The sequence below is a fragment of the Lutra lutra genome, chromosome 12 (genome assembly GCF_902655055.1).
Source record: "Lutra lutra chromosome 12, mLutLut1.2, whole genome shotgun sequence".
NCBI lineage: Eukaryota > Metazoa > Chordata > Mammalia > Carnivora > Mustelidae > Lutra > Lutra lutra.
Genome location: NC_062289.1, coordinates 24,538,578 through 24,561,517, shown reverse-complemented (window position 1 = coordinate 24,561,517; position 22,940 = coordinate 24,538,578). Strand labels below are relative to the sequence as shown.

Sequence of the window (22,940 nt, the reverse complement as noted above, 5' to 3'; positions counted from 1 at the left end):
AGCGTATGCTGAGTGATGAAGCTAGTAAGGCTTCTACCTTTTGCTGTGGATCTGTGTGAGGCTTGGGGAACACATTCAAAATTTAGGCCAAATCTGCCCCAGCTTTTACTTTCTGTATGTGCAAGCCCTCACATTTGGCCAAGGATCAGTAGACTGCTAGGACCTGTCCATTGTCCTTTATGAGCAAGCATGTAGCTGTCTGTCTACACAGCCTTCCTGACTACCAAGAATATGTGGAAGCCCATTCAAATACCAAAGCCCATTATGACTGTCATGTTCTCCACATCTTCCTGTAAATTCTGGCTGTTCTGCTGCTTGTCCCAATCAGTATCACCACCTCAGGCTAGTTGTGATGTTGGCCTTCTCTGACTGCCACCAAAACCACTATTATTTTGACAATGCCCCAAGCACGTATTTTTCCAAATGCTGCTCCCAGTCAAGTCAGCCTCCCCTGGCAGTGAGGTTGCAGGTCCTCACAGCCTGCCTTGCCCGGTGGAACTATTGCTCCATGTAGCTGAGGGGGATGTGGCAGCAGCTCCTGGCCAGGAGGCCATAGATTCCCACCATTCTCACCAAGGTTTTGTAGTTTTTCTTGAATAAATGCTTCTCCATCTGTTCCATGCCTTTGGTCAATTTCCAGTGCTGAAATGGCTGTTTTTGTCAGTTTCCCATTTTATTACTGCCCTTTGGGGAGAGGATTTCCAGAGCTCCTTACCCAGAAGTTCCCAAAGTTCCCTCCCCGCCGTTTTTAAGGAGGCTCTCTAGAAGACACTAGAACACTTTGTCTGCAAGGGGGTTTAAGTATCTTACTGATCATACAGGACAGCCATTGTAAGGGTGGAAGGAGATTGTACAAGGGCAGAGACACAGGGGAGAGGATCATAGGGACTGTCGTGGAGGCTGGCTACCATGCCATCCTCACCTCTCACCTGGGCTACTATGATCATTCCTTAACTGAGTCTGTTTTTGTCTCCGCAAAATCTGTCCTCAGCCTTTGTCTGCAGCTAGCAACCCTCTTACATCTAATGTCACTCTTCTGCTCAAAATTCTGTAATAGCTTTTCATAGCCAAGGAAAAGCTAGTCTTCACCATGGCTCCAAGGTCTTACATCATTTAGCCCTCATTGCCTGATTAATTTTTTACCACTTTGTTCCTCACTCACTCCACTCTGCACAAATGCTATGCCTCAAACACACTAAACAGACTTCTGCCCCAGGCCCCTTGCACTGGCTCTTTCCTCTGGTCGGGATGTTTCTGCCCAGATAACCATATTGTTGGTTCATTCGAGTACCACCTGCTCAAACTGATCTTCAAGTACTCTTACCATTTCCTGCTTTATAGTACTTAATATGTTATCTGGTTTCCTCTCCCAGGACATAAGCTCCACAAAAGCAAGGGGTTTGCTCCGTTCTTGCCAAAGTCACATGCAAGGAAAATATTTACGTAATAATTAAATAAGTGGGCTAATGAAAGTGGCTGTTAGGCCCAGCTCTGCCCTGTTGATAGGGTGATTTATGTATAGGAGACAAGGCAATTATGTATATGAGACAAAGGCTAAAGAAAATGGGCATTTGAGTAGGAGGATGGAGAAACTGTAGCTATTAATAAATGAGCAAGAAAGGGAGGTGTGGGGTAAGTCAGGAAATTAACTGTATGATATGAAATAAATCCCTCACATATGTAAGTCTATGAAGTCTAAAAAAAGGCACGAAGTTTAATTTGAAGGAATAACATTATGTAGAATTATGAAAACTCAGAGAAATAAAGGAAGTTTATCCATGAGTTGAAAAGAACAGACCAGTATACTGTAGTTAAAGACATGAAAAGACTGTGAAAAAATATATTAATGTCTATGAAACTATGGTGGGAGCTTCTCAGGGCATGCCCTCCGCATGGGATGAATGTTTCGGGGCCGCACTTGATGGAAGGACAGGATCTCCCTGATCTTGTCTTGGCAAATCTTGTTTGCTGCTACCCCTGCTTCAAACTCTCGGCGTTCCTCCTCCTTCTGTGCTTCCCGGGCCTGCTGCTGGTAGGACATTTGCATCTGAAGCTGCTTTCTGTACTCCTGGGCCAAACTGGAGCGCCTGTGGTATTAGAAATGTCAAAGTACAAAATTGTAAAAGCAAGCATTTGGATTCATTTAGGGCATCATAATTAAAATGTAACTTTTGAAGTCAAATTAAAATTCCCATTAAAATCAGGGTGATATAGGAAAAAATAGACGGAAAATTCAATAATGTGTTTATTTACACAATAATAATTAAGATAAACAGAACAAATATTGGTTTTAGGGAGGGAATACTTCTGGCCCCCTCACAACATTTCCTGCTATCTGGAGTGAGTCCTTGGCCTCTCTCCAGCCCCTCTCCCACTCTTCTCTGAGAAGAAATGTCTTCTCTACTGGTCAAACCAGGAACAGACTAGTCTGCAGGTTTTCCACTCTGCTGTCAAAGGGCCACTCGCCTGCAGGAGAGAGCCGGAGCAGGCTGGCATTGCTGGGGCTTGGCAGGGTGAGTGTGCCTCATTCTGTTCAGCATGAACTAGACGATTTCCTCCGCACGTAAGCCACACGTTAAACATATAAACAACATTTTAAATTTTATAGTGTGTTGTTTCGTTTTGTTTTGTTTTTACTGTGGTAAAAAAACACACAACGTAAAATTGACCACTGAACGATTTTTAAGTGTCTAGTTCAATAGCGTTCAGTACATTCACGTTGCCGTACATCAGTTCTCCAGGACGTGTTCATCTTGCAAACTTGAAACACTCCATCCATTAAACAAGAGCTCGCTTTCCCCCCTCCCCCCAGTCTCTGGCAACCACCATTCTATTTGTTGTGTCTATGAATTTGACTACTCTAGGGATCTTGTATAAATGAAATCATACAGTACTTGTCTTTTTGTGACTGGCTTATTTCACTTAGCATAATGCCCTCAAGGTTCATGCATGAGGAGGCATCTGACAGGATTTTCCTCCATTTTAAGGCTAACTAATATTCCGGTGTACGTATATAACATATTTGGTTTATCCATTCATGTGTTAATGGACACCTGGGTTATTTCCACCTCCTGGTTATTGTGAACTGTGCTGCTTTGAACATGGCTGAGTCAATATCTCTTCAACGTCTTGCTTTCGATTATTTTGAATATACACCCAGAAGTCGGATTGCAGGATGACATGGTAGTTCTAGTTTTAATTTTTTTTTTTAAGATTTTATTTATTCGTTTGAGAGAGAGACAGAGAGAGCACCAGCAGGAGGAGAGGCAGAGGGAGAAGGAGAAGCAGACTCCCCACTGAGCAGGGAGCCCCAAAGCGGGGCTCTATCCCACATCTTGGGATCATGACCCGAGCTGAAGGCAGACGCCCAACCAAGTGAGCCTCCTAGGCGCCCCTATTTTTAATTTTTTTTTTAATTTTTTTTAAAGATTTTTTTTTTTTTTTTTTTTTTTTTGACAGAGAGATCACAAGCAGGCAGAGAGGCAGGCAGAGAGAGAGGAGGAAGCAGGCTCCCTGAGAGAGCAGAGAGCCCGATGCGGGGCTTGATCCCAGGACTCCGAGATCATGACCTGAGCCGAAGGCAGCGGCTTAACCCACTGAGCCACCCAGGCGCCCCCCTATTTTTAATTTTTTGAGGAAACTTCATACTGTTCTCCATGTTGGTCATGCCATTTTATAATCTATAAGCTGCACTTTAAAAATATCAGCTTTTATCAGAAAAGAAAGCATGCACACACCTCTGTGGCAGAGTCCATTTTCTAAAGATGGTCACAGCAGCATCTCCCTCCCATGCGCTCTCCTGCAATGTGGACCTCTAGTCCCCTCATCAAGAGGTGGAGCTTCTGTCTCCATCCCTTGAATCTGAATAGCCCTGGTGACTATTTTCATGACCAACAGATTATGACAAGTGATGCTACGCCGGTCCTAGGGGCAGCCCTTCACTGGCCTGGCAGCTTCCCCATCCTGTCTATTAGAACTCTGTCAGAACCAGCCACCACACTGTGAGAAGCCCCAGCACATGGAAAGGCCACATGAAGTTGTTCTGGGGGGCAACACCGGATGAGTCCCCATCTACAGTCAGCGCACGCTACCAGCTATATGAGTAGGCATCTTAGGTGTCCAGGATGGTTGAGCCCTCAGATGAATGTAGCCCTGGCTAACATCTGACTTGAACCACATGAGGGACCTCAAGGAAGAATCACCCAAGGGATCCCTGTCAACCAGAGAACCGTCAGAGATAATCATAACTCACTTGAAGACACATATCGTGGGGCATTCGGTTATGTACCCATAGGTAGCTGTGATACCTTCCACACATACTGTTTTCCTTCTCTCAGTTGATTCAGAAGTTGGGCAGGGAAGCCTGTTGTTATTTATCAGGTCCCCCTCACATCTCCAACAATAAACTTCAAAAGTGAGAAGGAAAGACCTCCAGAGCAGAGGCAATAGCAGGAAATCAGTAGGGTAGGCCAGAAATTATTGTTAGTCCCCCCAAACACTAGGCTCAGGTACATAAACCCGACTCTTTTCTAGAATGAAAAGAACTTATGTCTATGTACCAAATATGTGTGTCATGGGACAGGGCCAAGGAACAGGAAAAGGGAGCAGCAATTAGAGGAACCAAGTCATCTTCCTCCACCACACTGGTCATCTGAATTGGGTATCTTGGTCATCGGTGGGAAAGGGGTGCTATGGTCCAAGAAATGCTGCCCGGACGGATCTGCCTATTTCCTCCACCAGAGCCTGGTGGTGGCTCTCAGAGGGGCCTTGTCAGAGGAAGGCAGTGGTATTTCCCAAAGCACCTAGAACATTTCAGTTTTCCCGCCCAGTGAGGCTACAAAACTTCTCCTGAGGACATTTTGTATGGACTCCCATTCTCAGAAGCCATTTCTGCTACTCCAACTAATCAAGTCACACTGAGTTTCAGGGTTCATTTCATATGAAAGAAGAGTCTTCTTGTTATTTCATTAGTAGTTAATGTTGGAGCCTATTTTTAAAAATTGTTTTAACTGACTTTATTTTTTAAGGTATTCATTCATTTTAATACCTAATGTCTATAACCACAATGTACACAATAACAATAAAATTTAATTTTACCAAGATGTTTGGTGTTTATTTTTATATGGGATTTTGTAAAGTGACTGGAGCTTTTAGGACAAATGTAATATTGATGTAAAAAATGTCAGTAATGCATGAGTGACGGCACATTGTCCTCTCCTTCCCCCCTTTTAGGCAGTAAACAATAATAAAGGAAACAAAACCATACCTTGCAAAATTCTCCTTCTCTTCAAGGTTGAGCTCTTTCAGACCTTCATTTATGCGTTCCTGTTCCATAGCACGTTCTTCCTGTTCTTTTGCCTTTCGTTGTACTTAAGAAAAACAAAAGTAATTTTTGGTAAGTGACTTTCTTCAGACAAGGCTTGCTGGCAATCCCTCTTGAGATCGGGGTCATCCTGTCTTTAGAGAGGCAGAGCCTATAATCACTGGACTGTGTCATAGGTCGATAGGGTAAAAGCAGTCCTCTCCATCAAGGGAAGAAGAGGATTTAGGTTTGAATGTGTGTGATCTACACAGATTTTACTCTCAACGATTTTTCACTGAAAATCTATGATCAGCCTTTTTCAAACCAGATTATCACTATTAGAACACTTCTTACCTTTCTCATCTTGAGAACAAACAGTTCTATTGTCATTTATGTTAAAAAGAATTTATGACAAAATAATTAGAAAAGATCTGAGTTTATAATATATAAGGCATTAATAAATTAAAATTTAAAAACATAGGCATCCAGTAAGGGTGAAAAAATAACAAAGAAACCAGACTTCACAAAAGAATGAATACAGTCAGCAAAAACACAACTGAAATGTACAACTTTGACCCCCAAACCCATTTATAGGAACTTTTCTTAAATAATCATATATAAGCCAAGAAGAACTATGTACAGAGATAGTAACCTGCAATTCTAAAATAGTGGTAAAAAGATTAAAGACAATCTGAAGGTCCATTAGTTGTGTTTAGATGAAATAAATCATGGTCCATTTTTATAATAGATTTCTAGGCAGCATTACAAATTTTATAATTGAAAAAAAAAGTGACCTAGAAAAATGTTTATGGTAAGTGGCAAAGGCAGGCTGTAAAACGATACTTTCAACATAAATCCTAATTTGCTACATACATAGTAAAAATACTAGAAGGAAATACATGAAGCTGTGAATAGTAGCTATTCCCGGTGGTAGAATTACGGTTGATTTTGTTCCTTTGTTTAAAAATGGCCCCAAATACTTAAATTTCCCATGTTGTCTCAATATATTTCAAAATATTTATCAGGGGTAAAAGAAATCTTTTAGTTTATAGGCTTTTTTTTCTCATTTTCTTACAACTCCACCCAATACAGGCTTACCAATTTTCAACGGCTGTTATAATTCCTGGAGTAGAGAATACATGAGTATCTCTTGCAAAGACAACTAGTGTGAAGTATAATAGTACCTGAATGGTAAATGTGTCTATCTACTGCCTCTCTGGTCCACTGGGCTGGACATGGAACAGTGGAAATCTGAAGGTGGCAGTTCACCCTCTCAACAAATATTTCCTTTCATGACCAAGCACCGTTTGGAGCTGAGGGCATACAAAAGTGTGCTAAGACAGGGATGTGAGCAAGCCACAGTGCGAGTCCTGGAAAGAGGATTTATTAAGAATGAGGGGACATATTTGAGGAATGAGACATCTGAGCTGTCCTTGAAGGATCTCCAGGATTTCTCAGGATCAAAAGCATCATAAGCAGAGAAAACTACCCAAGTAAAGGTATGGAGGTATGGAGACACCTGCGGAAAGAAAAGAGGGACAGATAACAGGGAGGAGGGAGGTGTGCGTTGTGCCCTACCTTCTCACTTCCCTTTTATAGTCACTAAGGTGCACAGACCATTCAACGCACATGATTCCTCAGAATCTACTAGGATATGAAACTCTTCATAAGTTTATACTCCAAGGATTAAATTAGATAAGTTCTGCAAGGCAGGGGTCTTGCCTTAATCCTTTTACATCCCTCATATCATTTTACACATAATACCTACTTATAAATATTTTGGTTACTACTTAAGTTGAATTAAGGCCCAATGATAATATTATTATAATTCACGTCCTTACATTTTTCCTGAACTTGAAGTTTTCTTGTACACATGACCTCATTCACAAGTTGTCTCCTTGCCTCCTTTTCAAGTCTCAGCTCCTTGTCCTTCTCCGCCAACTTCTTTTCCTTCTCTGCCTCTAATATTCTGTCCAGTTCTTTCTCCTGAGCTCTCTCCTCCTCACGCCGCTGTGCCACATACTGAAGATATATCTCCTGTTCTCTTGCCATCTCTTCCTACAAACAGAAGAATTACCTCACGTTGTTAAAATTGTAGGTGTGGGTGCCTGGGTGGCTCAGTGGGTTAAGCCGCTGCCTTCAGCTCTGGTCATGATCTCAGGGTCCTGGGATCGAGTCCCGCATCGGGCTCTCTGCTCAGCAGGGAGCCTGCTTCCTCCTCTCTCTCTCTGCTTGCCTCTCTGTCTACTTGTGATCTCTCTCTGTCAAATAAATAAATAAAATCTTTAAAAAATAAATAAATAAAATAAAATAAAATAAAATTGTAGGTGTGATAATGGTATGGAGGATAAGTTTTAAAACAATCTTTTAGAGCTACAATCCCAATTTTTTAGAACTACATAATGAGATATTTATGGATGAAATATTCTCTCTCAGGTTTAGTTCAAAATATTCAAGAGTGGTGGTAGGGAATGGGTGGGACACACACATAATACAGAAAGTCCGTTAGCTGATGGCTATTGAAGCTAAGTGAAGGACATATGGGCATTTACTGTGCTACTCTTTGTATCTGCGCTTTATAATACATTTTTTAATAAATCAATCCAAATCACTTCAAACACTTTCCCAAACTGTTTTTCAAAGCAGTGTCTGGATAATTTTCAATTATACAGCTTTATCTTCATTTATTTCCATTTAGATAGGTTATGAAATTATAACCTGATAAAGTAAGTCATTACTACCATGACAGCACTGCTTCTGACTACAAGATGGTCACTTGATACCTTGGTAACAGACATTCTCAGCCTTAGCTATACCCTGGAATCACCTGGGAGCTTTAAAAAGCACCAAGGGCTGATCCTCACCCTGAGAGTCCGTTCTAATGAACAGTGTTTAAGTTCGCCAAGTGATTTTAATGTGCAGCTAAGGCTGTGAACTGGGCTTTGCAATGCTGGCATTTTTAGTTGGCGTCTCTGTTGTTCATGGTATTATACTTGTGCTGTTCCATCCAATCTCTGTTCTGACTGCTTTTGAAAATATCATAAATCTGGGGGAGGACTGACAAGGTCTGGACTGTACCCTCAGAATAACTTGCATTCATAGTCTCATCCGTGGGGATAAATTTAACAAAAGAAGTGCAAAACTTATACTCTGAAAACTAAGAAACTGAAAAAATAAGTGGAAAGACATCCTATGTTCATGGATCAGAAGACAATATTGGTAAAATGGCAACTGCCTACATTTGGTCTACAGATTCAAAATGATCCCGATCAAAACCCAAAAAGGTTTCTATGTATAAATCCACAAGGAGATTCAGATTCATATGGCAATGCAAGAGAGCCAGAAAGGCCAAAGCAATCTAAAAAAGAATAAAGTTGGAAGATTCACATTTCCTGATTTCAAATTTACTGCAGAGCTACAGTGATCAAGGCATATATATATATATATATACACATGTATGTATATATATATATATATATATATATATATATATATATATACACACACACACATATGTGTGTGTGTGTGTGCGCGCGCGCGCGCTACTGGCATAAGGACGGACACACAGATTAATGGAAAAGAATCAAGATTCCAGAGCTAAGCCCTCACATTCACCATCAACTGATTCTGACAAGTGTACCAAGACAATCCTATAGGGGAAGAACCGTCTCTTCCAACAATGGTGCTGGGACAACTGGGTATCTATGTGCAAAAGAATGAAGTTGGACCCCTACCTTACAACATACACAAAAGTTAACTCAAAATGGATCAAAGGCCTAAATGGGAGAACTAAACCTATAAAACTTTAAGAAGAAAACAGAGGACCGCCATCTTCTCGACCTTGGGGGTAGGAACTGACGTTTAGATATAACACTAAAAGCACAAGCAACAAAACAAAATGTAGATACATCGGACTTTATCAAAATTAAGACTTTTGTACTTCAAGGGATACCTTTAACAAAGTGAAAAGACAACCCACAGGATGAAAAAAAAAATATTTGCACAGAGTTTATGGGTAAGGGACTTGTATCTAGAACATATAAAGAACTATTACAACTCAGTAATAAAGTCAAATAATCCAATTAAAAATTGGGAAAATGATTAGAATAGATTTCTTGAAATTTCGAATAGGTTCAAATAGATTTCTCCAAAGAAGATATACAGATGGTGGATAGGCACAGAAAAAGCAGCTCAACATCACTACTCATTAGGGAATGCAAATCAAAACCACAATAACAGATCACTTCAGACACACTAGGACGGTTGAAATAAAAGAGACAAACAATAACAAGTGCTAACAAGCGTGTGGAGAAATCAAAACCTGCGAAACTGCTAGTGAGAACATAAAATGGTGAAACCACTTTGGAAAACAATTTGGCAAGTACTCAAAAACTTAGGGTTACCTTGGGACTCATTAATTCTACTCCTAGGTATATGCCCAAGAGAAGCAAAAACCTATGTCCAAACAAAAATTTATATGAGAATATTCACAGTAGCATTATTTATAATAGCCCCAAAAATGCAAACAAATCAAATATCCATAGGCTGACAATGAAACATGGTGCATCGGTACAGTGAAGAATTATTCAGCCATATTAAAGAATGAACTATTCATACATGTTACAACATGCATAAGCCTTGAAACATTATGCTAAGTGAAAGATACCAGTCAAAAGGTCACAAAATATATAATTCTATTCATAATAAAGTCCACAATAGCAAATATATAGAGACAGAAAATACATTAGTAGTTTCTTAGGAATGGGGGTAAGGAGGGTCACCTGGGTGGCTCAGTTAAGCTCAGGTCATGATTCCAGGGTCCTGAGATCCAGCCCCAAGTTGGGCTCCCTGCTCAGCAGGGAATCTGCTGCTGCTTCTCCCTCTGCCCCATCCCCCGCTGTGTGCATTCTCCAACCCTCCCTCTCTCTTTCAAATAAATAAATAAATCTGGAAAAAAAAAAAAAAAGGAATGGGGGCAAGGCATGGAGAAGAGGGAAGAGTGAGATAATAAAAAGTTCTAAAATTGACTGTGGTGATGGTTGCACACTTATGTGAATATACCAAAATGCCACTGAATATATATTTGAAATGGGAAAATTTTATGAATTATACTTTAATGAAGCTGTTAAAAAATAAAATAAAGTGATCTAATGGCGAACAAAAAACTCAATAACAAAAAAAAAATGAAAGCAAGAAAAGAATCCAATTAGAAAATGGGAAAGAAATATGAGAAAACATTCACTGAAGAAGATATACATATAGCAAATAAGCACATGAAAAATTGATCAACATCATTGGTTATTATGGAAATGTAAAATAAAAAAACAATGAGATATCACTCTACATCTATCTGTAGAGCTAAAGTAAAGAAGAGTGCCACCACCAAATGCTGGTAAGGATGTGGAGAAACTCAATCATCCATTCATTGTTGGTAAGAATGTACCATTACTGATCACATGGTAAAGCTACTGTGAAACACAGCTTGGCAGTTTTCTTTAAAAACAAAACAAAACAAACAAGCAAACAAAAAACCAAACATGCAATCACAACTAACCTTCAAGGCCTTTTTCCCGTAGAAACAAAAATTTGTGTTCACACAAAAACCTGTACATAGGTAAATGGTAAAAACAGACCGTGGTGCAGTCTTACCATGAACACTACTTGACAATAAAAATAAATACTACTAATACATTCAATAACCTGGATAAATCTCCAGAGAATGACGCTGAATGAAAATGTCAATCCCAAAAGGTTACATACTATAGAACTCTCTTGAAATGACAAAATTGTGGAATGGAGAACAGGGAAGCAGTCGCCAAGTATTAAGAAAGGGATGAAAACAAGAGGGAAGTGGATGTGACCAAAGAAGGATTCTTCAGAATCCTTGTGATGGGAATGTTCTGTATCTTGACAGTTCAATGTCAATATCCTGGCTGTGATATTATCCTATAGTTATTCAAGACATCATAGAGGGGCTCCTGGGTGGCTCAGTGGTTAAGCCTCTGCCTTCAGCTCGGGTCATGATCTCAGGGTCCTGGAATCGAGTCCCGCATCGGGCTCTCTGCTCTGCGGGGGGCCTGCTTCCTCCTCTCTCTCTGCCTGCCTCTCCACCTACTTGTGATCTCTCTCTGTCAAATAAATAAAATCTTAAAAAAAAAAAAAAAAGACATCATAGAGAAAAACTGAATAAAAGGTCCATGGCATCTCTATGTATTATCTCTTTGTATTATTTCTTTCAACTGCATGTGAATCTATAATTATCTATAATTATCCCAAAATAAAAAACTTAATTAAAAAAATAGTAGAAGATTCCTGGTTTCCAATCTGGTATACAAGGAGCTTAAAAGGTGCCACTTTGGCATTCTAACAACAAGTAAAAAGCTTAACAAATCAGCTTTTAATTTTAACTTAATAAATCAACAATCTTGGGGCGCCTGGGTGGTGCAGGCTGTTAAGCGTCTTGGTTTCGATTCAGATCGTGATCTCAGGGTCATGAGACCAAGCCTTGTGTTAGGCTCAGTGCTCAGCATGTTCTCTCTCTCTTTCTCTCTCTCTCAGAAATTAAAAAAAAAAAAAAATCAATCTTAAAAAGAAATCAACAATCTTGGTTCCATAAGAGAAGTGAGGTCACAGGGCAAACCACTGCCCCCAGATTGGAGAGACAGGTAAATACAGACAATCACAAATTACCATAGTGGAAACCCATGAGCAGAAACTTCTATGAGAACCAGTGCTGGGATAGGAAAACCTGCAACTGATGAATTGCTAGAGGCTCCGTGCAGACACTTCTAAGAGTTAAAAACTCTAAGGGGACCCAGTCATGAAAGGTGGAGGAGACCACACTTTTGGGAGTTTTACCTCCTGAAGCTCTACCAAGTTCTCACAGTGAATATCAGAGAAAAAGCCTTTCATGCTTCCCGCAGCAGAAGAAATGGAATCATTTTGAAATACACCACCAGAACATGCTGTTCTTAGGTTTGCTCTCAGGAGCAAATATTTAACCAGAGCCTAACCTGCTCCGGTTTTTATCTGAGCCTGACTGACCTGAGAGGAGGGAAATCCCAACTCCAGGACCCCTGTAGCCTTCCATGCGGAAAAACAGAAACACCATAATCAAGGATTCCAATGACGAGGGAGAGTCCAGACCCAAAGGGACCAGCTCTGAAGACAGAGGGAGAATCCCTTCCTCCACTTGCCTGGATTTTTATGGCTTGGAGCTGACCTCACCCTTCTATTGTAGTTATTACCACAAAGGCTCAAAGCCAGCAGAACACACTAGATGAAACCTGAGTCCTCTGTAACATTGGTGTGGTCCAATGGGTGTATCACATCTCTGAACATAGCAACTCAGAGGACCCAGATTTTATCTCCAGTCTTGAAGAGGTCCCAATTGTCCATAAATCCAGATAATTCTTCTTATAGACAACCCCCCTCCCAAATTAACAGGGCCATGTGCCTCCACTTTGTGGGGACCTCCCATACTATTCAGCAGGCACTGGAAGGAGTAAACTTGATGGCACCCCATGAAAGAGACACTTAACTAGACTCCCAGGTTTTATAATACCAAGGCAGCCCACAAGCCCAAGGCTAGCTTTCAGGTAGCCTTGGGCTTGCAACCTGCAACCCACCCTGTACAGCAACCTTCCTGTCTCCTGGTCCTGGAGCTCCCATGCCAAATCTGTCAGGAAGCAATGTCTGAGACATTTTAAATAGCAGGGAGCCTTGTACTAGCAGCTCCACCAACTGGGGGTGCCTAGAGATCTTATATTGAGACCAATATGAAGTAAGCTCCTCTCTTTAAAACAAGTGATTACCTCACTACACAGAGCCCAATGTTAATGTCTCAGAGGCCTTCAGAGATCCCAAGGCTCCCTCTCTCCCAAACAACATCCCTGACGGCAGGCTTGACAGTCTCCCAGAAAACGACCCTAGGGATTTGGCAGTTCCTCAGAGCTTGTCCCATCTGCACAGTTGTCCACTTACGACTCTGGTGGCCCAGACAAAGGCAAAGGCAATCACCAGACATTCTTGGCTCTATTAGACACAGAAGCCCAAGTCACAGTGATTCTAAACTCAGTCATGGACACCATGCACTCCTTTCCAAGGTGCACCCCTGGCAACTCCACAGAGCTCACTGAGATCGCTCAACTAGCAATAGAGCCCATACCTGGGGTTCCACCCTGGGCCAGGCCTCTAGTATGTACAGTTGACCCTGACTGTGGAAATGAAAAATGCTGCAGCCACTTTGGAAGACAATTTGGCCGTTTCTTAGAAAACTAAACATACTCTTACCATATGACCCAGCAACTACACTCCTTGGCATTTACCCAAATGATCTGAAAACATACAGCCACACAACTGTGTATAATAGCTTTAGTCATAATCACTAAAACCGGAAGCAACCCAGGATATCCTTCAGTAGGTGACTGGATAGTCTGTGCTCCATCCACACAATGGAACATTATTAAGAGTGAAAGGAAGTGAGCTGCAGGTCAGGAAAAGGTACGGAGGACACTAAATGCACAGCGCTTGGTGAGATAAGTGAATCTGAAAAGGCGTCGCCGCACTGGATGATTCCAACTTGATGACATCCTAGAAAAGGTGAAACTGTGGAGACAGTAAGAAGATATGCAGTTTCTATGGGTTTGGAGTCAGGGGAGAGGAATGAACCAGGGGAGCACAGAGGATTTTAGGATAGTGAAATTACTGTATGATACTTTCACGGTGGCTACGTGTCATCTTACATTTGTTCAAACCCATAGAATGCACAACACCAAGAGTAAACCTTCACGTAAACTATGGACTCTGGGTGATACGGACATGTTGATGTGGCTTCATCAGTGGTAACAAATATCCACTCTGGTTGGGGGATATTGGTAGCACAGGAGGCTACGTACTATGTAGGGGCAGGGGGTACATGGGAAATCTCTGTATCTTTCACTTAATTTTGCTCTGAACCCGAGAACTGCTCTAAAAAGTAAAGTTTATTTTTAAAAAGAAACAAACAAAAAAATGTAGTACCTATGGGAAAGGCACAACGACCTCAATATTTCAATACAAATTTCAAAAGAACAGACAACAGAATACATACCCAACGCTTTTCTCTACTCTCTGCCTGACAAGACTTTACATATCTTTCAAGGTCCAACTCAAATACCACTTCTTCAGTGACATTTTTGCCAGCTTCACGGCATACTTAGTCACCCACTTCCTTCTCTCCCATCCTGCTATGACAATGCCAACTCCACCTTATAGGCGGGCTCCAAATTCAACGGGCATAAGAATCCCCTGGGGGAGCTTGTTGAAACAGAGTTCTTGCCCCTGCCAAGATTTTGATTTGGAGACTCTGATTCTGAAGGCTATGAATTTCTACTTCAAACATCCTCCCAGATGATGCTGACGTTGCTGGTTCATGGCCCACACTTAAGAGTAGCATAGTATGGTTCACACGTGGCTGGCTCCTGTAAGACTGAAAGCTGAGCGAGCTATCTTGTTCAGCACATAGTAGTAGCACATTTAGAACAAACATCTTACTCTTTTTTGCTTCTTTTTATCAGCATCTTCCTGTAAGTCTTGAAGGGCCCTTTGCACAAGCTTCATGTCCAAATCCTGTTCTTCTCTATATTCCTGCTGAATATGTTCTATCTTCTCTTGGAGGGCTTTCTGCAAAGCAGCCCTAATTTCCTGTTTTGCCTTTTGTTTCTTTAGCTTATCCTGTTCATTCTCGAGTTTCACCTGTGCCTTGTCATTTTCCTAAGGCAAAACAATAATGAAGATTATGCATCGGTACAGTTGGACAAAACAAAACAGAAGGTAAATCATTTCACTTAAGAGACTGAGAATCAAGTGTCTCTTGGAGATACACACACCTGAATTTAGAGGGACTGTAAGATGGAAAACTTGACTTTTCATTGCCGAGTCAGGAATAGCACTTTGTGCTGTGCATGATTATGAAATAATAAATGGTTGTGGAGTTCAAAATACAGAAAAGTATAAAGAGAAATCACCTTTAATCCTAGTACCCACCACCCATTACCACACTCAACATTTCAGTGTATTGGCCTTCTAGACTTTATTCTTCTATGTACACCTGCCACATCCAGATATGGACACATTATTAAGGAGCTATAGGACCCCCAAACTGGAAATGTGCCATCAGCCACATATACAAAATTAAATTGTATGCATTTTGTTTTTTTAAAGTATTCCCCCATTCCTTTCATTTTCTTACCTTTCTGATCCTCTGAGGTAGCTTAACCGCCTGGCCGATCAAGCGGTTTTAACTAGGGCACCAATATTGTCAGGAATTGTGGGTTTGCTAGAAAATCTGGGTACAGTGTAAACTGCAGCATTAGTCCTTGTTCCAGAGGCAGCTGAGCAGTCCCGGAGGGAAAAGTGCTTGCCCAGCTGGGACAAGAGATGACATGGCAATAGTGAGGATGGTATACAATTCCCAGTGTGATTTAACTGAGATTCACAACAGCCACAGTCATCATGATCACTGGTTTGTGAGAAGACAGTTATGTGCTAGACTTTCCTATTAATGTCATGAATGGTAAATCCTGAATTGTGAGGGTCAAAAGAAAACGTGAAAATCCTCTGCTACATCTAAGGAGAAGCAATGGCTATCAAAAATGAAAGTCAGTGTAACAGCAGGCCACATTTTTTTTTTAAAAGTAAGCCTGACTACACCAGGACGAAGCAATCAGCCAAATCCCCGTTATGAGACATGGGGGAGATAGGATAGGACAGGAGAGAAGTGTTCAAGATTAAGAGACCTAAAAGCAGTTCATCATGTCTTGATTTCTCCAGGGTAGTTCTGACTGTGCACCTGTTGTGCTAATGTAATGAATTTATGGCACCCCTTTCAACCTCAATTGTGCCTTCTTTGAATAAGATAGAGTCCCCCTTTCTAGAGAGACTATAAGAACATGTTTGAATCTGATTTAAATATCTAATAGTTCAGACAATGATGGAAATTTGATATTGATTTTAGATAATAAAAAGGAATCACAGTTAATTTTTTTAGGTCTGATATTGGCATGTATAAGAAAATGTTCTTAATCGTGTCATTGAGACACATACTTGACATGTATTTAAGGGGGAAATGACATGCCTGAGGCACCCCAGCATCCCAGTAAGACTATCTTTTGTACCCTCATGTAATGACTGGTGGTGGGAGCCCCTCCATAACTTCAGGTGGGGGCTGGTAACCAGAAAGACCAAGCCATACGATTAGAGGGTTGAGACTTTCAGTTCTAGATGCCCCTCGACCTCCAGAGAAGAGAGGGACCAGAAATTGAGTCCAGTCATCGATGGTAAATGACTCAATTAATCACGCCTATACAAGAAAACCTCCATTAAAATGCCAAATAATAGGGTTGGTGAACACATGGAGGTATTGGGAACACAGTATGCCCAGAGAGGGTGTGCAAGCTCTGTGTGTTGCCCACCATACCTTGTCCTATGCATCTCTTCCATTTGCCTGTTTCTGAATTGACCTTTTACAATAAACCAGTATATAGCAAGTAAAGCACTTTCTGGGGGTGTCTGAGTTATTTTAGTGAATTATCAAACTTAAGGGGAGCTAAGAGAAACTCTGATTTTGAAGCCCAGTTGGACAGAGGTGTGGGTACCCTGAGGACCTACCACTTGTGACTGGTCTCTGGAGTCCAAGCAGTCTTCTGGGACTGAGCCCTTAAACGTGTGGAGTCTAACGCTATCGCTGGTAGCTAGTGTCAGAATCCAATCAAATTATAGGTCACCTAGTTGGTAGGGCCCATGGAGAATTACAGAATTCTTTGGTGTGAGGGAAGAACCCACACATTTGGTGTCAGAAGTATTGTGAGTAAAAATGACTCACTAGGTATCTTACAACAGAAGTAATTTGGGGGCCACCATTTCAATTTTCTTAGAGAAGCGAAAATATTTAGACATCTTCAAACTCTCCAAAAGAAAATAGTCTCAAACCCAGGAAGATTTTTAGGGCTCTGAAGTATCTGAGCTTTAGCATTTCTTATGGTTCTAAATTTCAATACTTGGGACTTCCCAGGAAAATACACATTTTCCTAAATTTGGTTGATATTGAAGTACTAGTTGCTGGAAGCTTTATATACATATAGAATTGCTTCTTTTTTTAGTGCTTTCGTACATTTCCAGTGACAGTTCTAATTTCTCTATAGTAGGGGCAATGACCTTGTTGGAACAAAATGATTGATTTGGGTGGCTGGGGCAGAGGGGCCACTGTAGCTGTTGCATAGCACTTTACATAGGATTGGGAAACTGTCATTTATCTGTATCAAAGCATGGGGGGATGTTGCCAAACTGCCACCAGCCCTTCATGGTATTGCCCATGATTATTATATTTCATCATCACAACAAAGACAAGTGCCTTTTGCCTCATTTTTTAGAGAAAGAGACCAAGTCGCAGTAGTGAAATAACTTGCCCTGTCCGATGGGATGGCACTGTTGACTGGGCCTTGGAATCTAAGGAACTATCCAGGCCATGAGGCAAAGGGCATGGTAGCAGGCTTACAAACTGCGTACTATACCCATTGAGTGGATCATCCCACAACAAGCATCATAAAAGGCCCACCACAAAGCGTGCCTCCTCTTCCTTCAGCTGCTGCTCGGCCTGCCTCTGCGCTTTGATGCTCGTGATCTGGGCATTAAGGCCCAGGCGTGTGTTCTCCACCAGCTTTTTCTGCCTCCTCGCCTCTTCAGCTTCTCGCTTTTCCTTGGTTAATCGGTCTTCCTCCCAGAGCTTTGAGAACATCTGCTCTTCCACCCGTTTTTGCCTTTTCAGCTCTTCATTGAAAGCTACCTGTGCTTTCCGCTCCTCGCTCACCTTCTTCTCATGGATACAAAACAATTCAGCACGGAGCTCCTCACACCGTTCTCTGAAAGGAGAATTTTTTTTTTTTTTTGGTCAGAGAGAGTGAGCACAGGCGGACAGAGTGGCAGGCAGAGGCAGAGGGAGAAGCAGGCTTCCTGCTGAGCAAGGAGCCCGATGTGGGACTCGATCCCAGGACGCTGGCATCATGACCTGAGCCGAAGGCAGCCACTTAACCAACTGAGCCACCCAGGTGTCCCTGAAAGGAGAATTTTTAAGAGGAAAACCCAGCCTTTCATGAGACACTGCTCTATTTAAGCACACATCTGCACAGACACTGAAGTATGAAAAGTGAAAGACCTAAAGGTAGGTCACCAGAGCCTAGAAGACATGTGAGGGGCAGCAGGGAGACCAGCATGAGGGCACAGACAAAACACAGGCACCAAAGTCTGGCCAAGCAGACTTTGAAACCGATCTGACATTTCTGTGTGACCATGGATCTGACATTTCTGTGTGACCATGGATCAAAAACTTGACCTATCTGAGCCTGTTTCTTTATCTGTAAAACAATTCTCTTTCAAGGTTCTGGTAAGGATCAGAGAAAATGGATGAAATTATCTGGTAGATGACAGAAGCTAAATAAATGGTAACTATTATTATGATCGCAGAGGAAACAGAAGAGGCATGGGTCCCTGCGATATTACACGTAGATTAAGGCTTTGGTAGGAAGAGGCCCCGAAAGCCAAGAAAAGAACTAAGGGTCAGCATATCACGGTAAAGCTGCCCCAGTGCCCCTGGATTCCTGGTGGGACCCATGTCACTGATGGGGTTTCTGCAAGAGCTGGGAAAATAGCCCAAACGCTACCTTTTCATATCTAGGCTTATGTCACCATTCCAGAAGAAATGCTCTCTCTGTAAGTGTTTAGGCCTCATCCTTCCTTTCAGTCTTAGTAATTCAAATTTCCTCAGAAGTTCTTCCTTGAGCCTGTTTTTAGTTTAAGGGCTATGATATTCAATACTGTCCACACTTTAGAATTACTTAGGGGTATCTTTAAAATCCCACTCTCCACTTCTTCCCTCTGCTACTCCCAGTCCAGACTAGTTAAATCAGAATATCTGGGGGCGGAATCTAAGCACCTATATTTTTTCAGAGCGCCTCAGAAACTTCTGGCATATAGTCAAGTTTGAGAACCTCTGATTCAAAGTAATGCTTATAAAACACCAAGTCTTCCTAGTTTCATCAAGTTCAGCACTAAGAAGCTGAAATTTGAGAATTGGCTCAATAAAAAACTTCAAAGGATTTTAGTTGCTAAGATTGAAAGAAAGGTTGATGTCTAAAACTATAAGCATGGTCAATACACAGAAATTGACATTTATCAGATATGGTTAAGTATTGCTCAACATTTGATGAGGACATTTGATGAGTCTCATTTCCCTGACTAAAGGGGAATCTCTGTGAGGGCTGGGACTCAGGAACATATTTCAGGAATATATTCTCCATACTACCTACCCAATGTCCATTAAATAATTGTTGGTTAAATTGATATACAGTTATGCTTATTAGCAAAATAATGGTAACTGGCAGTTATCTATATTCTGTGGAAAGCTCAAAAAGATTACAGAAGCTGAAATTGCTAGGTTATCAAAAACAAACAAAAAAACCACTTTAACACTGAAAAATAAATTTATCAGTGAAATTCTATCAGAATTGGCCATGACAACAAATTAAAGTTTTTCCTAATCCTATGACTTATACTCTGGAAAAGTTATTCAGTTAATGAAAAACTGAAGCCTAAGAACAATAAGTATGGCTTATGATATTTAAAAAAAAAAAACAAAAACTTTCTGGGACGCCAGGGTGGCTCAGTCGTTAAGCGTCTGCCTTCAACTTTGGTCATGATTCCAGGGTCCTGGGATCAAGCCCTTCATCAGCTCCCTGCTAAGTGGAGGGGCTGCTTCTCTCTCTCCCTCTGCCTGCCACTCTGCTTACTTGTGTTCTCTGTCTCTCTGTCAAATAAATAAATAAAATCTTTTTTTAAAAAAACTTTCTAATTATAAAACTAATACATGCAGAAAAACTGGAAAATACAGAAAAGAATGAAAACAATAAATATATGCTTAATCCCTCTCCCCAGAGATAACTGCTTTTACTATGTTAGTGTATTTCATTCTAGTCTTGTATGTGTGCATTTTTATTAGAATTGGGGTCATTCTGTATATCTATGTACTTATATTGATATTTCCTTATATCTTAATTTTTCCACCTAACATTATTTTGGGAATGTCTCTTCATGGAATCTTCTTAAAACACCTAACCTCAAAACTTTATTATAGTTTACTAAACTATGTAATAGAGGCTAGAGCCTTTAAATATATCAATTTGTTTAAATATTTCCTTGTTTGATGAATGTGTAGGTTACTTCTAACTCTTACAATAATGTTGCAATGAATATTTATAAATGTAGCTCTTTCTGCTTATCTCTGATGATTACCTAAGGTATTCCTTTCCTTAATATAAAATCAGAGTACAGGGGTACCTGGGTGGCTCAGTGGGTTAAAGCTTCTGCCTTCAGCTCAGGTCATGATCTCAGGGTCTGGGATCAAGCCCCGCATTGGTCTCTCTGCTCAGCGGGGAGCCTGCTTCCCTTCCTCTCTCTCTGCCTACCTCTCTGCCTACTTGTGATCTCTGTCCGTCAAATGAATAAATTAAAAAATATATTTAAAAAAATCAGAGCACAAAAATGTTGGCAGGCACCTGATGATGTACTTATATTGATATCTCCTTAGAACTCAGAAAGCCTGAATTAACACTGTACGAAGGTGTCTATATCAAGTATTTCTTTAGATCAGTAAATCTTCAAACTTTGATTAGGTATCCTTTTCAGTAAAAAAAAAAAAAAAATTCTAAGCACCCACAAACAGGTAGGATTATTATTTATAAACTGTATGCAATTATTACTATATTACTATATCACCTAAATTATTAGATATAGCAAAAACAAAAACCAAAGACAGATGAGATTTAAATAAAAAACATCAAATATTTCCTCCCTACATCCTAATGATTCACCTATTCACTTAACCTTGAGAACACTGGACTCAGGGCAGCTCTTTTTTATCTACAGATAAAAGTGTATCTCTCTATTTTAATTATAGTAATCATTGATAAGAGGAAAACCTTATGTTTGTGAGTGTTTCAAATAGTACTTTCACAGTAAAATCTTATTTTATCCTCACATGCGTCTTACAACTTAGATGGAGCAGCAAGTATTATTCCCATTTTGAAGTTATAGCAATTAAAACTCAGGGAAACTTAATGTCTTCCCAAGCCACATGGCCAGTAGTTGTAATATTATTAGCAACAGTTACTAAGTGCTTATTATTTGCCCAGTGCTGTTCTGAGCAGTTGACATGTTATGAACTCTTGTAATATTCATAACAACCAATGTTGCAACATCACTCCAAGTTCATTCTTATTATTATCTCCAGGTTAGATAAAATGGAAGCACAGAGCAGTTAAGCATCATGGGTAAGTTCATACATTTCATATGTGCTAGAGCTGGGACTGAAGACCTGGTAGTCTGGCCCTGGAATCTGGATTCTTTGGTACTTCATTCTATCACCTCTATCAGTAATTAACAGAGGCAAGACAATTCTCGAGTGCTCTGACAACACATCTTAGGGTAGTCCTTTAATAAAAACACAAAAACAAAATAAAGCCAAAAAATGTCTACTTTAATCTGGGATCTAATCACTAATTGCATATAAATATAGGACACTTAAAAACAAATTTCAGGGGTGCCTGGGTGGCTCAGTGGGTTAAAGCCTCTGCCTTCGGCTCAGATCATGATCTCAGGGTCCTGGGATCGAACCCCACATCGGGCTCTCTGCTCGGCGGGGGGCCTGCTTCCTCCTCTCTCTCTCTCTGCCTGCCTATCTGCCTGCTTGTGATCTCTCTCTCTCTGTCAAATAAATAAAAATAAAATCTTTAAAAAAAAAACAAACAAATTTCAGGGGATGTCTGGGTGGCTCAGTGGGTTAAGCCTCTGCCTTCAGCTCAAGTCATGATCTCAGGGTCCTGGGATTGAGCCCCGCATTGGGCTCTCTGCTCAGCGGGGAGCCTGCTTCCTCCTCTCTCTCTGCCTACTTGTGATCTCTGTCAGATAAATAAATAAAATCTTAAAAAAAAAAAAAAACAGCTCTAGCGGCCATCTTGCGTCCCTGCGTGTGTGCACCTAATCTCAGCTGGTCTGACAGAGACCACCTAAATGCCGACCCTACTCCCCGCCAGGGCAGTACAATTTCTGCTCCTACAAGATTGATGAAAGAAACTATCATCCACCAGGACAACTCACCTAACTGCAAGCACAAGTGCACATTGGTGGGAAAGGAACTGCTCGCCAAAAGAAGGTGGTTCACAGAAGGGTATAGCTAATGATAAAAACCTTCAGTTATCCTTAAAGAAGTTAGGGGTATACAATACCTCTGGTATTGAAGAAGTGAATAGTTCACAAACCTAGGAACAGTGATGCGCTTTAACAACCCCAAAGTTCAGGTATTGTTGGCAGTGAACACTTTCACCATCACAGGCCACGCTGACACAAAGCAGCTGATGGAAAAGCTAGCTGGTATCTTACGCCAACTTGGTGCCGACAGTCTGACCAGTTGAAGAAGACTGGCTAAAGCTCTGCCCAATCTGTGGATGGAAAAGACCCACTTGCTGGGAGGAGGAGGATGAAGTTCCAGATCTTATAGAGAATTTTGATGAAACTTCCAAGAATAAGCAAACTGAATTGAGTCAATTTC

The 22,940-nt window shown here is 41.0% G+C and overlaps 1 protein-coding gene across 1 annotated transcript in view; it reads right to left on the bottom strand.

Moving 5' to 3' along the window:
- Nucleotides 1-1,679: 1,679 nt before the first annotated feature.
- The window catches only part of CFAP53 (cilia and flagella associated protein 53), a 44,588-nt gene continuing 23,327 nt past the window's right edge, over nucleotides 1,680-22,940 (bottom strand). The window contains exons 6-10 of the mRNA XM_047696709.1: nucleotides 17,898-18,201; nucleotides 14,837-15,055; nucleotides 7,144-7,360; nucleotides 5,267-5,369; nucleotides 1,680-2,087 (exon numbers count right to left, since the gene is read on the bottom strand). Coding sequence (XP_047552665.1) covers nucleotides 1,859-2,087; nucleotides 5,267-5,369; nucleotides 7,144-7,360; nucleotides 14,837-15,055; nucleotides 17,898-18,201 — 1,072 coding nt within the window. The 3' untranslated portion in view covers nucleotides 1,680-1,858. The remainder of the gene's footprint in view (nucleotides 2,088-5,266; nucleotides 5,370-7,143; nucleotides 7,361-14,836; nucleotides 15,056-17,897; nucleotides 18,202-22,940) is intronic.